Source organism: Mesocricetus auratus, unplaced genomic scaffold (assembly GCF_017639785.1).
Source record: "Mesocricetus auratus isolate SY011 unplaced genomic scaffold, BCM_Maur_2.0 Super-Scaffold_4256, whole genome shotgun sequence".
Lineage (NCBI taxonomy): Eukaryota > Metazoa > Chordata > Mammalia > Rodentia > Cricetidae > Mesocricetus > Mesocricetus auratus.
The window spans coordinates 79,182,668-79,198,323 of NW_024429182.1; the positions used below are offsets into that span (position 1 = coordinate 79,182,668).

Sequence of the window (15,656 nt, forward strand, 5' to 3'; positions counted from 1 at the left end):
TTTGCTTATTTCTAAACATTATACATTTCTCCTTATGCGTTTTGTCATTCTCTTCACATTTGAAATGTGAAAACAGAATGTAATTAAAATATCTTCTCTTTTTAGTTAGAAGTGAGGCTGAATTTTATATAGTGGTAGCTTGTTTTTCATGTGTTCTTTATTTACTGTTCTATTGTAGGTTGTGTTTTGTTTTTGTTTTGACAGACTATGTCTAGACATAGGTCTCCTTTTACTTATTCTGCCTGGAATCTGATGCTTCTATTTAGTCAACAAGGGAGAACTGTGTCCTCTGGCTTCTGTATCTGTTATATCATATTTCCCTGTTTTTGTTTTTTGTCCCTTTAAGGTGGTTTGTATTTTAATATCAGTCACCCACAACTTCAATTAGTCTCCTGTCCACCATGAATAATATTAATCAAACCTTTGCACATTTTTCTTCCTGTCATTTTTTTAACATAACAGCTAAAAGCATGGAGTTCAGAATGAAACAGTCAAGGCTGGAATTCTGGCTCCCACACTTAGTAGCTGGCTGACTTGAAGCAAATTCCTTAGCCCTTTTCAGTTTCCACAGTCTGAAATATGTACAGCAATAATAGAGCATGTCTGTGGTGTTCCTGAAGAATTAAATGAGTAAATACATATAAAATATTTAAAAGACTTTTATAGTATAATGATGTTATATAGTATAATATATATCATACTTGTTTTATATAGATACCATATAATAGTGTTAATCAAGTGTCATCAATTGCTATGCATCCTTGTCACCATTGTCATTGTTGCTGTTAGACTGGATATCTTGCTTGTGATCTCACCTTTCCATTTCCACTCCGCTTACTTTCTCCTGGTGATTTTCTGTTCCTGTTTCGTTTGTTTTTAACTGATGTCTTTTGCACCTTGTTGAAGATGCCAAGTCATTCCCTGAAGCAAGCCAGTCACACACTGAACGCATTTTAGAGATTCACTCGTCAGGTTGGCCTCCACACTGATCTTTACACTGCATTTCCATATATTGTTTTCTGATTTCCTCAGTCCTCCAGGCCAGTTTGTTTATGCTCGGCGTCTACAGACATGGTTCATGGGTTGCCTTTGATCCCACTCTTGGCCAACCTGCAATGGCATGCTTCCTTCCTCTTTGCACCAAGAGGGCCAGTGACATAAATTGTTTCCAACCTTTTTCCAGGTAGCTTCCTCAATAATGTCCACAAGCACTCTGGTGACCTCGTCTCCTCTGTCAACTGATATAACACACAAGAAACCAGCAAACATTGTCAACTGACTCCTGCATATATGCCATAGTTGTAGCCACCTAGGAGCTTTGATTCAGACAGGGCTTTAGTGGACTGGGGATATGGCTCAGCTCTTCAAGTATTTGCCACACAATCACAAGGGGTGACGCTTGAATTCCCAGAATCGACATAAAATTCCCAGTGGCTATGGCAGGTCATCTATAATTCCATCCTCAGACAGTGAAAGCAGCAGATCTCCAGAGCAAGCTGGCTAGCAAGACTAGTCATATTGGAAAGATCTTGACTTGATGGAAAGAGATTTCCCCAAACCCAGTAAGAAGGGATCAAGTATGATTTCCAACAGCAACTTTAGGCCACGGGCACACATGTACCTGTATATATACATATACGTGGATACACATACACATGAACACACAAATGCATTCACACCACAAACTCATATACATAAAAGAAATAAGCAATAAAAATCTGTTGGAAAAACTAAAATGACCCACCTCAAGTAATCAATATGAACTAGTGTTTAGAAAGTCTAACTTTACATTTGTCCCCATGATAAAGATCTACTCTCTTCCTAGTAGTTTTCAAATTGATTATTGTTTTTAATTATGATCAGAATAGATGCTGTTCATAAGATACCTTTTAAATGAATCTGAAGAACTGTATGCTCTAGATTAAGGAAGTTGATTGGCCAAGATCCAGTGACTACATATGATCAGCTAATGCTATCTGTTAGAAGCAACCTTTTCTGTTTATTTGGTCAGTACATAATGGTTCTGTGGCTCCTTACTTGGAAGGCCACCTCTCTGAATCTAAAATGCCATTTGTTATGACTTTCTCCATGCCCTTTCTCATTGTGCCCCATGGCCCTCTTGACCTCTCAGCTATGGGAAAATGGCTAAGTGAAGGGAAAAGAAGGGGACGATTTCCCCATCCTCCCAGAAAAGTAGCTAGCATGCAGGTGAACAGCTGCCTACTTTTCAGTGCCTTTTTTGAGACTGGGAAGGTACCAGACTTCTTTGCTTTTATTCTGAGATCACTTGATTCATCTCTGTGCTAGTCTGCTTCCCATTACCCATAGCACAAGCACCTAACATGGTCAACTTAGAAGGAGGCTCGCTGCTTTGGATATCTCAGCCCATGGTCATTTTGGTTTGGGGCCTGAGATGAGGCAGCACATCATGGCAGCAGCACACAGCACAGAAAGTGGCTCGCCTCATGGTGACCAGGAAACCAGCGGGAGGAAGAGGAGCTAGTGTCTGCGGGAACATGTCTCCAAATGCCTAGCTTCCTTCTACCGGACCCTGGCTCCTAGAGACTCCACCCACTTCCAACAGGGTTCAACACGCAGGCCTTTGGGAAATATTTATTCAAACTGGCGCATTTTTTCATCCAGCTCATCTGCTTTCTACTTAGAAGAGATTCTACCAGGATTCTTTCAATGTTCCCTTTTAGTGACACCATTCTTTTATTCTCCTGTGTCATCCTAAATAGTAGCAAATTAAGACACTCCTAACAAGACCTCACTTAACCCGAAAGGGGGATACCTCTCAGGGCTGGGTACATTTTTTATGTAGAAACTCTGTTCAGTCATAATTTACATGCTGAGATTCACCCACTGAGATTCACCCATTTAATTATACAAATCAGTGACTTAGTAAACTTACCCAGTGCAGCCTTCACCACAATCCTGTTTTAGACTGTTTGTATCACCCCTGTAAGATCCTTCATGAATGTTTTCAACTAATCTCTGTTCTCCTCACTCACAGGCAGCCACTCACCTACTCTCTGGAGGATTTAGTATTTCATGTATGTATGTGCAATTATGTAACATATAGTCTCTGGATTTAGTATCACTTTCTTATAATCACTTGAAGACACTTCAAAAGCCTTTGTAGCCCTTTCACAAGCATCCAGGGCTAAGTTTCCACCTGCAAACTCTGACGTCATGGAGTGCTGTTTTCTTGGTTTTCCATCACCAAGAAACATGAGGGTGAATGGCTGTTACAAGTGCTAAAGCAACTACGTGGAGGAGTGTTCTTTAAAGAAAGCAAGCAGACATCTGGGGGTCTTTGTCAAGGTTGAGTTCGCATCATTTGTGAAATCCTTGTCAGCCAGGGATTTTTCTGTCCAGATAATGTTGCATTTTCCTCTGTTCAACTATCATTGTACGACCTTTGAAAAGTCACTTATTAGTTGAAAAGTTTGCTTTATTCTTCAAGTGGGGAAGAAAACATAGGTGGGCAAGGCATTCAGAGGTAACAGCATTTATTCTCTTCAATTTCTGCTCTGTTCTCCTTCCTCCCCTCACTCCTGGACTGGAGTTTGAATAACAGCCATAATACAAAGAAAACAAAAGTGATTCTAATGAAAAGCAAAGAGGTCTGGAACAGCGTTGGCAGATGCCTTCCTGTGTGCCCAGGATTCCTTCCAATGCTTGACAGATAGGGCTCAGTTAGTCTCCATAGTGATTTTCTAGACTTAGCATAAACTCAGATCCGCTTCACAGATGTGCAAAATGGTAGTGCTGGCCTAATTACAGAGCTGGTAGGCCCATTTTTAGTTAAATCTCTGCTCGTTGGCCTAAATGTTTCTGAATCAAGCCACAGACTAGCCTGACATCACAAGGGAAAGAGCAAAGTCTATCACTAACACACACTTTTAGTGTCTCTTCTCCTTTTCTTATAAAACAAAATTTCTCAAAGAAAACTGATGAAAAAAAGCATCTTGTTCACACCACCTGATACAGGTATTTTAGTTTTCAAAATAAACTTTTTCCTATGGATCTGACTGCTTTTATCATCCTTGTACACAGTGTTATGTGTCCATTTTTAAAATCTATTTTTATTTTTTGGCAGTGTGGAGGATCAAACCCAGGGCATTGGGTATGCTAGGCCAGTGTTCTACCCCTGAGCCACAGTCTAAACCCTTGTTTTGTTTTGTTTTTGAGATAGGCTCTGACTATGCAGTCCAGACTAGCCAAGAAATTTTTATCCTCCCACTTCTACATATCTCCTGCCCAAGATGATAAATGAACCACTAAACCTGGCTCTCATCTGTGTTTGTTTCTTTAAAAACAACTTTTTTTGTTTTAGGAATACCACTATAATGACTGGAAAATGTCCTATCCATCTGGCTTCCTGACATAGGCCTCTTCAGTTATTTCTTTGCTATAGTAGATGGTGTTGCATGCCCATATATACAGACTTTTGCTGTGGTGATATATTGTTTATGATCTGCTAAAGTTTGCCTGAAGATCAGCATGCAAAGCTAGCCACAGCCATAGAGGCCAGGCAGTAGTGGTACACACCTTTAATCCCAGTAGCCATACTAGTAAATCATAGAGGCTGGATGGTGTGGTGTATGCCTTTAATCCCAGCACTAGAGAGCTTTATAAGAGAGGAGAGCTCAGGGTCTCATATGGCATTCAGTCTCAGTGAGACTAAATAGCAGCTCAGAAGAGATGCAATCTGAGGCCAGGATCACCCATTTCAGTCTGAGGTAGAGGTAAGAGCTAGTGACTGGCTACTTTGCTTTTCTAATCTTCGGCTTGAACCCCAATATCTGTCTCTGGGTTTTTATTATTCATGCTACATTTTGCTGTAAATTATTTCCTTGTAACAAATTCCAATGGTATTTTTATTATTTTATTTATTTTTTACATCCCAATCTCAGTTCCCCCTCCCTCCTCTCCTCCCATACCCCATTCCTCCCTCCTCCCATCTGCTCCTCAGAGAAGGCCTCCCCTAGGAAGTCTACTAAAATCTGTCCTATCATCTTGTTGAGGCAGGACCAAAGCACCTCTCCACCACCACACCCCTGTGTCTAGGCAGGAAATGATATTCCTTAAAGAACATTTTTTTTTAGTTCTGTGAACATAATGGCAGATGTTTTTTTAAAATGCCCTATTGTGGTCAGAGGATGGTGATACATGCCTTTAATCCCAGCAATCAAGAGGCAGAGGCAGGAGGATCTCCATGTTCAGGCCAGCATGGCCTACAGAGCAAGTTCCAGGACAGCCAGGGCTACACAGAGAAACCCCATATCTATAAATAAATAAATAAATAAATAAATAAATAAATAAATAAATAAATATGTCATACCAGAGTGACCTTTAAGTAAATCTGGAGGGGACATGGAATGACAAGCTTCTTTCCTTAATATGTAATGAAATCAATAACAAAAACAGTCTTTAAAAGCAAAAAAAAACCTCTTTAAACCCAAAAAGAGTTATGACTTAATTCTGTAAACACTTCAAAGCAGTGGACAAAGTGGAGGGAGAGATGAGGTAGGAAGGAAGGGGGCCAGAAGAGGAGAGGAGAGAAGGGAGGGGAGAGGGGGAGAGGAAAGGAGGAAGAGAAGAAGAGGATTAAGAGAGAGGAGAGGGAAAGGGAGGAGAGGGGAGGGGGAGAGGAGGAGAGGAGAGAAGAGAAGAGAAAAGATTGCAGTACAATGCATTATTCAACCCACCACCTCAGTAACCTAATAATGAAATGGTATTATTATAAGGAGGAATGTGAGAGTGTTGTCAAAAATTCAGAGAGTTCTTACTAACAGTAATCAATATTCAGGAGAAAAGTAGACTCTGGTGGCACCAGTGACCAGGTGCGAAAAAGGCAAAGAGTACCAGGGAATTCCTACCATAATGCCGGAGGGCCTGGGGGTGGGTATCAATAGAACTACCAGTTTTCAAATTCTGGAATCATGCTAGCATGGATGTGAGCTGAACTCGTGGGAGTAGAATGCAGTTTAGCTAAGGCAGGAAGGACATGAATTTGTAGCTCAGGAAATTTGGGTACGTTTCAGGGGGAAAAAAATCCAGCACTCAGATTGTCTAGGAATTGCAACTGATTCCCTTAGCCCAACCCTTGCAGCCACCACTGTATATTGATCCTTGAATTATATCCAAGAAAGTGGGTAAGATGTAATGGTCCCAGGGAAGAGTTTCCTTGGTTATATTATAACAGGAAGATATGACATTTGTGGGGAGAGGGGGATGGGAGGAGATGGACAGGATGAGCCAAGAATTTCTGATGGATAGAATAGGATACTGGTAAAAAGGATATGTATGCAGCTTAAATGGATGGACCTGAGACCTAATATACACCCTCATATTTATGGTGACATAGTGTTTGACAATGGTGCTTAGATAAATAAATAGGAAAAATTACTTTTTAGCAAATGTTGTTAGCACAATTGAATATACATGTGTAAAAGAATGAATTTAACCTTCACTTTATTCCATATCAAAACTTAATTCAAAATGCACCAGACCTAAATGAAAGAGATAAGCTATAAAAATTTTAGAGGACTCAGGACTAGACATATGGCTCAGAGGTTAAGAGCAGGAGCTGTTTATCCTTCTGGAGGTCCTGAGTTCTCAGCACACACATAGTGGCTCACAACCACCTGTAATGAGATCTAATGCCATATTCTATCTGCAGGGACACATGCAGGCAGAACACTGTATACAAAATAAATTAGTCTCTATAAAAATTTTTAGAAGACTCAAAGAATGCCTTGGGAGTCTGGAAGACAGTAGTCAAATTCCAGCACAATCTTGACTCCTCAGGGAGTATATAGGAAAGTTGGATCACAGCTATCAGAAGAGATGGACAATGGCTGGAAACATTTACTTCGACAGCAAAGCAAATTAGGAAACTTGATCAAAACAGAACAAGGAAAAAAATGAAGTCTGTCGTAGAGTGGTTAGCATGGTCTGAGGAGCCCCACCCTGCTAGTGAGCAGGAGTTACCAGACCCATAAGTTCTCAGTAACAAGACATTTTCAAAGTGAAAAAAAGTCAAAGAGGAGAAAGAACAATTAAATCTTGCAATAGCAACAGAGGGAGAAGAAATGTTAGGAAAACTCTGCTCAGCACTTGGTGAACTTGGTGAAGACTCCTGCTGAGCTGGTGGTTCCCTAGCTCCCAGCCCTCCAAGAACCACTCTTAGGGAGCCCAGGACAAAAGCCACAGGGCTTTACTAAACCTAACCAGCAAAATGCTGCTACACTGTGGTAAGAAGCTGAATCAAACTGTACACTGTTCCACAAGGGAGAAGCCTGATCAGAGTGAGCAGATACAGACTCAAGTTTGAATGCGCACTGGACATTGGAAAGGACTGTCCAGGCATGGACCCCTGAAGGACCAACCAATGCTGTGACCAGTATCTGTGACCTACTCTGTGACAGACTGAAAAGGGGTGTGACAGGCATCTAGGATCCTTAAAAGTCCAAACTGGAACCAGCCAGCAGATAATATTCTAATCTCAGGGAGTGCTGACAATTGAGACCTGTACTCTTAACACAAGTATGAAGAAAAATGCTACTTCAACTCTGCTATAACTTAGTCCCTCTTAAGCATTGCATACTTCTACTGAATGAATAAGGGTGATAAAAAATCTAACAAATGACCTAACCCAGATATTCAGTTCCAATACACACACACACACTCTCATACACATGGGGGGGGGGTTGGAGAGAACATGAAAAATGACAATGTTTCTCCTCCAAAATTTACTAAACCTATAATAACGATCTTCTATTAGAGTGAATTGGATGAGACCCCAATCAAAGAATTCAGAAAAAATGATTATAAATATGTTCAAAGAAATTAGGGAGGATACAAATAAAGTACTGAATGATAAAGGAAGCCAATATAGGATATAAAATTAAAATTCAACAAAGAGATAGAAATAAGGAAAAGAAAAAAAACTGATACAATGGAAGTTCAAAGTTCAATGAGAAAAAAATGTTTTAGGGTAAGATAAGTCAGGCTGGAAAACAAGGTAGATGAATTGTAACATTCAATGGCAAAGATAAATTATTAAAAGTACTAACAGAACATATGAGGTCTATGAGACACTACAAGAAGACCAGCACAATAGTACGTGCCTGTAACCCCACTGCTGAGGGACACAAAGACAGGTAGATCCCTGAAATTCATTGGCCAGTCTATCAGAGTCAATGAGCTTCAAGTACAGTGAGCGATTCTATCTCAGAAATAAATAAATAAATAAACAAATAAAGGTGGGCAACTACCAAGGAAGACATATGACACTAATTCTGGCCCTGCAGTCATGAGTACATATGTGCATAATACCTGCTCACACACATGCACATATTCACACTAACAAGTCTGCTTACACACATGCACATATTCACTAACAAAGACATACACATATGGTGGGGAGGTGGCATAATTTAGCTGAGTGTGTAGTGCCTGCAATGGGGATGCTGAGGTGAGCATATCACAAGCTTAAAGCTAGGGGGTTGGCCAGATGGTTGCCAAGGCTGACAACCTGAGTTTGACCCCTGAGACCTACATGGTAGAAAGAGACAACTGACTTCCATAATTTGTCCTCCAACCTCTACACACATGCTGTGGCTTGCCCCACCCCACAAGTAATTAAACAGGTGCATATTCTTTTAAAAGCAAGTTGTAAGCTAGCTTTGGCTACACAATGAGTCCAAGTTCAATACAATTGAACATTACTACAGAGCAGATTCCCATCTCAAGGAATAAAAACAAGAAAATTTTACATAATCTTCACTCATCATTTTATATGGATAATAAAGACACTGGTCTTTTAAACTTTTTGCTTCAATTTGTAGTTACCAGTGACAGGTTGTCACCACAATTATTCCAGGACTGATAGGCATTTTAGATGCCTATAGCTGAAACAGTCAAATTCTTCAAATATGAAAGTTAACCCTTATTGTGCTAATGACATGTTCTGTTTGTTTGGGAGCAGGAAGCATCTATGATTTTTACTTCCTCAAACAAGGTGGTGGACACTGGAGTGCATGGACAGAATATATCACCAAAGAGGAGGAAACTATCCCTGCAAATGCAAAGGTAAAAGAAATGCTATGGTTTCTGGATTTTCCCAAGTACCCTTCCAGATAAAAGAACTACCAGCTCTCTAGGAGCATTTCCAGGAAGTGTTTTACAAAGATCAAACCCTCAAAGCATAGTATCTGAGAGATCTAAATTCCTTATGTAGGCTTCCAGTTCCTTGTCTCAGTTTACCCAACCATAAGATGGAAGAAAAAAATAAAGGATGATCACCAAGATTGGAAGTGGTATACACACCCATGTGGCAAATAGTAGGAGTTTGCCACTATTCTAATTTTGTCATTATCCATAACATCATAATTATCTCTTGGTCACCTAAGCCTTAAAAATCCACTTTATGTCCTCAGAGAAAGATTTTCTCTAGCAGAATTCTCAGAAAAAGTGGGTTCTAATCAACGGATTTCCTGGGTAGTAGTTAATTCACATAGATTTTAGTCCTACAGAGAATATGCAAAATGGACACTCTTGTGCCTCTATTAGTGTAACCCAGTAGATGTTATTTATCCTTCTGAGGTGACTATGTAGCTCTTCAGAGTGGGGTCACAGACGGCAAATGGAAATGTGAAGCTACTGATAAATCAGATACCAGGCAGGACCACAACCACTCTCATAAAAGATGCTCTAGACAAGGTGATGCTGTGCTGCTTTCAGGAAACACACCCTTGGGATTGGTACTGAAAGAAATCCCAGCGCTGAGAACCCCAGCTTTAATTGTCTTTATACAGCTCTGTTGTCTGAATTCTAGGGATTTGAAATTGTACTAAATTCTTGTGGACAGGAGCCCAGTGTAGAAATTATTTTCTGTTCCAATGGGTATTTTCCCTTTGTCAGTCATTTGAGTAACTGAAAATAACACTGGGTTTAAACCAGCTGGCTTCAAGTTCCTGATCTCAACTGGAAAATGGGTATCTTGAGCCTGGTTCTGCATTCAGCGTCACTAATTACACAAGAGGCTTCATGGGGAATCCTGGCCTGCTTGCAGCCTGTTTTATCATCTGTCTTAAGGGGTTCCTGGGAAGACTTCAGGTGATACAAGCATGACATCCTTGACTGCCATCCTCTTACTAGACTTGATGCTTTTCTTCTCTGCTTTATGACCACATCCATCTGCTTCTTTTCACCTAGTCAAATTGTTTTTCAAGGAAAGCCAAGCTTTTGTTTGCAAAGGCTTCCAAGCTGCGTAGATTTGGGGGCATACAAGTCAAGGTCAAGTTTGGTTTGGGGAAGCAACATTTACAAACTGCAGTGTGAATGATATTCCCCTAGTACCATACAACACACCAGCTCAGGTTCACAATTCCTTTAAAAACTAGACAAGATATGAGACCTCTCCATACAATACACATCTCCCCATCCCTTATGCTGCCCTACCAAGGGATCAGTTATGACAAAATGATTGATAACAGGGTTCTAACAGGGTTCAGGCTCAGAGAATTCAAACTTAGGTAAGATAGTCTACCCAAAGCAATAAGGATTCCAGAAGCCATGATTGAGGTCTCCAAACCCACTTAGGATCCACAGATCCAAGAATAACATGTTCAACTTCCATAGTGAAAACATGAGAGATTCAGTGAGCACAGGTTTAGGACCCAGAATCAATGTTGGGCAAAGTGGGTCAGGAACAAGAGAACTCCCAGGCTCACGTTGCATTAACTTTGTGTCACTGTGATAGAATGTCTGGAGAGTCAGCTTAGAGGACAAAGTGCCTACTCTGGCTGATGGCTTTGTGTTGTGCTCTCTTGGCCCCATCATCACATGGCTGGTGTTAAGGTATATTACTGCAGAAGGGTTCAGCAGAGAAAACCTACTCACATCATGACATCTAGGCAACAGAGAAAGAGACAGGGACAGGATACAGTCCTGAAAATGTGCTCCAAAGACCCCCCCCTTCAATAGGTCTACCAACTTCCAATAAACCAGGGAGTTATGAACCTATCAAGTGATTAATCTACTGCTGGGGTCAGAGTCCTCAGGATCCAGTTACTTCACAACAAAACCCCTTCTGAACATTTCTACATGGGAAACCAAGCCTTCAGCACATTAGTCTTTTGGAGATATTCCAGGCCTAAACCATAACACCTTCTGAGCTAGAATAGGTGGCACCTGGAAGGTAGATCTTGCTTGAGACAAGGCACTCTACTTGGTTGAAAGGAAGTCTCAAGAAAGAAGCCAGGCACTTACCCTTGTTATTCTTGGTTTTTATGCCAGTTTAGTATTAAGAATATAGACTTTAGAATCATACAAGCTAGAATTCAAATCCCTGCCTTTCCACTTACTTCCTATGTCTCTTGGGCAAATTGAAGAAGACTCCTGTACCTCTGCTTCCTCAGGGTCAATAGCACTCACCTTTGTGTGTTTGGTCCCATTTAATCTCTGTCAACTGTGTACTGAATCCCATGATTATCCCCATTTCAGAGTTGAAACAAAGGACCCTTGAAAGGTTAAATAGTTGTTCAAGGTCATAAAGATAGTAAACCATAGAGCTAAAATTCAAATCCAGATCCCTTGAAACCCAAGACTCCAGGACCAAGATTTTCTTGTATCTTTGTGAAACAGGTATCAGACCTCATCATCCCCACAATGGAGACTGCCCGGCAGTCCTTCTTCTTAAAAACCTACCTGGACCATGAGATTCCAATACTGTTCGTGGGTCCCACAGGCACTGGCAAATCAGCCATCACCAACAACTATCTTCTCCGCCTTCCTAAAAATATTTACTTGCCCAACTTCATCAATTTCTCTGCCAGAACTTCAGCCAACCAGACCCAGGATATCATCATGTCCAAGCTGGATCGTCGGCGGAAAGGCCTTTTCGGGCCTCCTGTAGGGAAAAAAGCAGTAGTGTTTGTAGGTAAGAGATTTGCTTGGGTCTGGGTAGACTGAGTTCTTGTACCTAAGCTGCAGCAAGCCAGAGCTTCCCCACTCTCTCCAGTGAATGATTTAGTTCCTTCTATCACCACTTCTTCTCACCTCCTTTTGACTTCACTCCCTCCCTCCTTCCCTCCCTCCTTCCCTCCCTCCCCCTCCCTCCCTCCCCCTTTCCCTACCTCCCTCCTTTCCTTCCTGTCCCTCCTTTCCTCTCTGCTTTTCCTTTTCCTTCTTTGTAGTGAACAGTATTTCTAGGAGACTGTGGTGGTAGCAGCTAAACTCTGACACCTCCAGAAGTAACATTTGTGTTCATCTGCATCAGATAAGTGAGTTATCACTAAGTGACAGCAGATAAGTAGGCTGTCACTAAGTGAAGTAACCCAATAGTTGCTAAGAAAAATGTTTGTGAAGTAAGAACAGACTTTCAACGTTCACCTTCGTAAAAAGCACTTCCTTTTTTTTCCCCATTTGGGCCTCAGCCCCAAATGAGATTAATCATCATGATTATATTAGCTTGGCTGCTGACTCAGAAGGTACTCATAATGCCCCTGCTGTCTTGGGTCATCTTGTGTCCTCTACTTTAAACTCACGTATTAATAATACACATTTCATGGTTATATTTATATCCTTATGGACACACATCATCTCCTGAAAGTCAGGAATCTTATCTGTTTTATTTTTCCTTATTTTTCTGTCCTTCCTTTTTTCCCCTCCATCCAAGTCTCCCACCCTATTTTTATGATATATCCAAAGCCAATTTAAGCCTTGCAGCTACACCAAACTAGATTCCTATATCAATTTTCAACCCTAGGTATAGTTTGACTTAGCATCCCTGATCTGAGGGTCAGTTCTTTACCTCAAACACATAGGTAATGCTATGTCCTTTAATGTCATATTTGCATTAAATGAGTTAATTTGTCTAAAGTTCCTAAAATGTTGAGTCACACAGACTGATCATTCTACCAATAATTGTTAAAGAAAAATGAAGAGAGCCTTGACTGGGTTCAGTGTCTTCTGTATACCAAGACTGAGCAATGTGTTCCAGGAGGAAAATGTTCTTGCACTTAAGAGAACCTGCAATCCATTTTGAGCCTCTCGAAAGGGCCTAGTTCAAAGCCTCACTCCGACCAGAGCTCAGCTATCGCATGTTGACTTAAAGCCCAATCAAGGGAAAATGTTTTTGCTCAGTTAGTACAGAATCTGCTTAGCATGTAGAAAGGTTCTGGGTTCAATCCCCATCACACTGAAAATTACATGTTAGCTGACAGTATGTCTATAGAATTTGAGATAAGCCTGGGCAGTACAATGAGACTCCTTCCCAAGACAGAAAACACAACAAAAGAAAACTTTCAGCAGGCCCCTCACTCTAACATACTTAACAATTAACAAAATGTCTATAGTGTAGTAGACAGTGTATTTTTGCTAAGGAAAATAGGGGAAAGTTAAATCCTTATTTGTTGATGTCAGCCCAAGTATCCTGTAGCCATATGGGCAAGAACTTCAATAAGATAGCCAAGTCTAAACCCAAGGAAACCCTTTCCCATTTGGTCATGATATCTTCTGACTGGGTCTGGAATAGGGGTGGTGTCACTGGAAACAGATATTCTCATAAAAGGGAATAGTCATTGGTTACCCCTCTAGGCCCAGAGGATCCCATGTACTCACAGTGTGTGTGGCTTCCTTCTACAGATGATCTCAACATGCCAGCTAAAGAGGTGTATGGAGCCCAGCCCCCCATTGAACTTTTGAGACAATGGATTGATCATGGCTACTGGTTTGACAAGAAAGACACAAACAGGCTGGACATTGTAGATGTTCTGCTTGTGACTGCCATGGGCCCCCCTGGAGGAGGGAGAAATGATATCACTGGTATGTCTAGAAATAGGATTTACTTCTCTCTCCACTCTCCTGCAGAGCTGGCCATCATGGAGTAATTATTTCAAAGTCCTTCTGACAGGAAAGAATGTGGAGTGTGCCTTTGTGCATAGCTGGGAAGGTTTAGGTTAGCTCCAGACTTCAAGTTGGAAGTTGTGTGTAGTAGGATGGGAAGATGACAAGAGTCTGTTAGGAAGTCTTTGTCTATTCACCCAAAAGGGGTGTTCCATAAGAAGAGGGAGCTACAGGGCTGCATTTGCCTTGATTTTTTTTGGTTTTATGAGACAGGGTTTCTCTGTATTGTTTTGGAGGCTATCGGTCCAGCCTGGCCTTGAACTCACAGAGGTCTGCCTGCCTCTGCCTCCCGAGTGCTGGGGTTAAAGGCTTGCGCCACCATCGCCTGTCTTGCCTTGAATTTGAGCACAGCAAAGTCTAGAAAACCTTGAATGCATAGGAAGTTTTTTATATTACTATTTTCTATAGTTTGTTCAAACAGAAATGTGTGTCCAGAACACATAGCAATGGACAGTTTTCAAGTTCAGTCATAAATAGAACCTCTGAAAAGTGTCTGTCATAAAAGCTAATCCTTGACTTCTGCCAGTAACATGTGTGTAATCACATGAGATGAGGCACAGGGCTGGTCCCAGTAAGAGTATCCATGGGAGCTCAGGGAGTGACAGGTGGAGGAAGCTAAGTGGGTTCGTGGAGTGATTTGAGGGGAGTAAGGAAACAGTGTCCTGCTCTGATCTGGGTCCTCTCAGGAAGTTAGGATGATCTGATGAGTCAGTGTCTTAATTTTTATTCAGAAGTCTGAAAAAAAAAAGCGAACCCAGTGTTGTCACTTGGCAAAGAAGCTGAGTCACTCATATTATCTGTGAGGGAGGATACTGGGTCACTTTCATGGTTGGCAACACAATCTTGTTTCTATTGTAATCTGTCACTGTCAGGAAATGATTACATTTGATGCTGATGTTTTTAGAAAGATTTCTTTTATTTTATGTGTAGTGATTTGCATATATGTGTACTGCATGTATGCCTGGTGCCTGTAGAGGCTGGAAGAGAGCAGCAGATCTCTGGGAACTGAAGTTATGGACAATTGTAAGCATCTGTCTAGGTGCTGGGGTCCAAACCTGAGTCCTCCCCAAAAGCATCAAGTCCTCTTAACCACTGAGCCATCCTTCTAGTCCCTAACGCTGATATTTAGTGAAATTTTATTCAGTAGGGAACCAATAAAGCCAATTAAGACTGGTTTCTGAGTACTTCAGAAGAGGCCATTGGATCCTCTGGAGCTGCAGTCACAGGCAGTTGTGAACTGCCTTCAAGGGTCCTGGGAATTGAATCCAGGACCTCTAATCCATTTCTTCAGCCTTACAATATTATTTTTAAAAACTAGTATTCAGATGGGGAAACTTAAGTTCAAGGCAGTATATTATAGTTATTGACAGCGCAGTGATTGAGAACATGGCAACAAATAGCCCATGTTTGGTGAACACAGAGAAGGCATAAATTTATGTTAAGTATTTTTTCATCAAAATTCTAGGTGATGTCATCAAATTCACATACCTAATAAGCAACACAGAAAATATCAATCTCCATGCACATGTATATATACCTCTATGTACAAGGACATATCACACACACACACACATACACACACACACACACACACACACACAATGGTAGAAAGAGATTTAAAAAAGAAAACAGTCAACATTAACCTCTGGTCTACACACATATACATACCCACATGTGAATACATTAATACCAAACACACACAGACACACATACACATATATACATACTCATGC

The 15,656-nt window shown here is 41.0% G+C and overlaps 1 protein-coding gene across 1 annotated transcript in view; it reads left to right on the forward strand.

Moving 5' to 3' along the window:
- Dnah3 (dynein axonemal heavy chain 3) overlaps positions 1 to 15,656 on the forward strand; it is a 162,522-nt gene that overhangs the window by 96,907 nt on the left and 49,959 nt on the right. Inside the window, exons 41-43 of the mRNA XM_040755449.1 lie at positions 9,002 to 9,105; positions 11,662 to 11,956; positions 13,663 to 13,842. Coding sequence (XP_040611383.1) covers positions 9,002 to 9,105; positions 11,662 to 11,956; positions 13,663 to 13,842 — 579 coding nt within the window. The remainder of the gene's footprint in view (positions 1 to 9,001; positions 9,106 to 11,661; positions 11,957 to 13,662; positions 13,843 to 15,656) is intronic.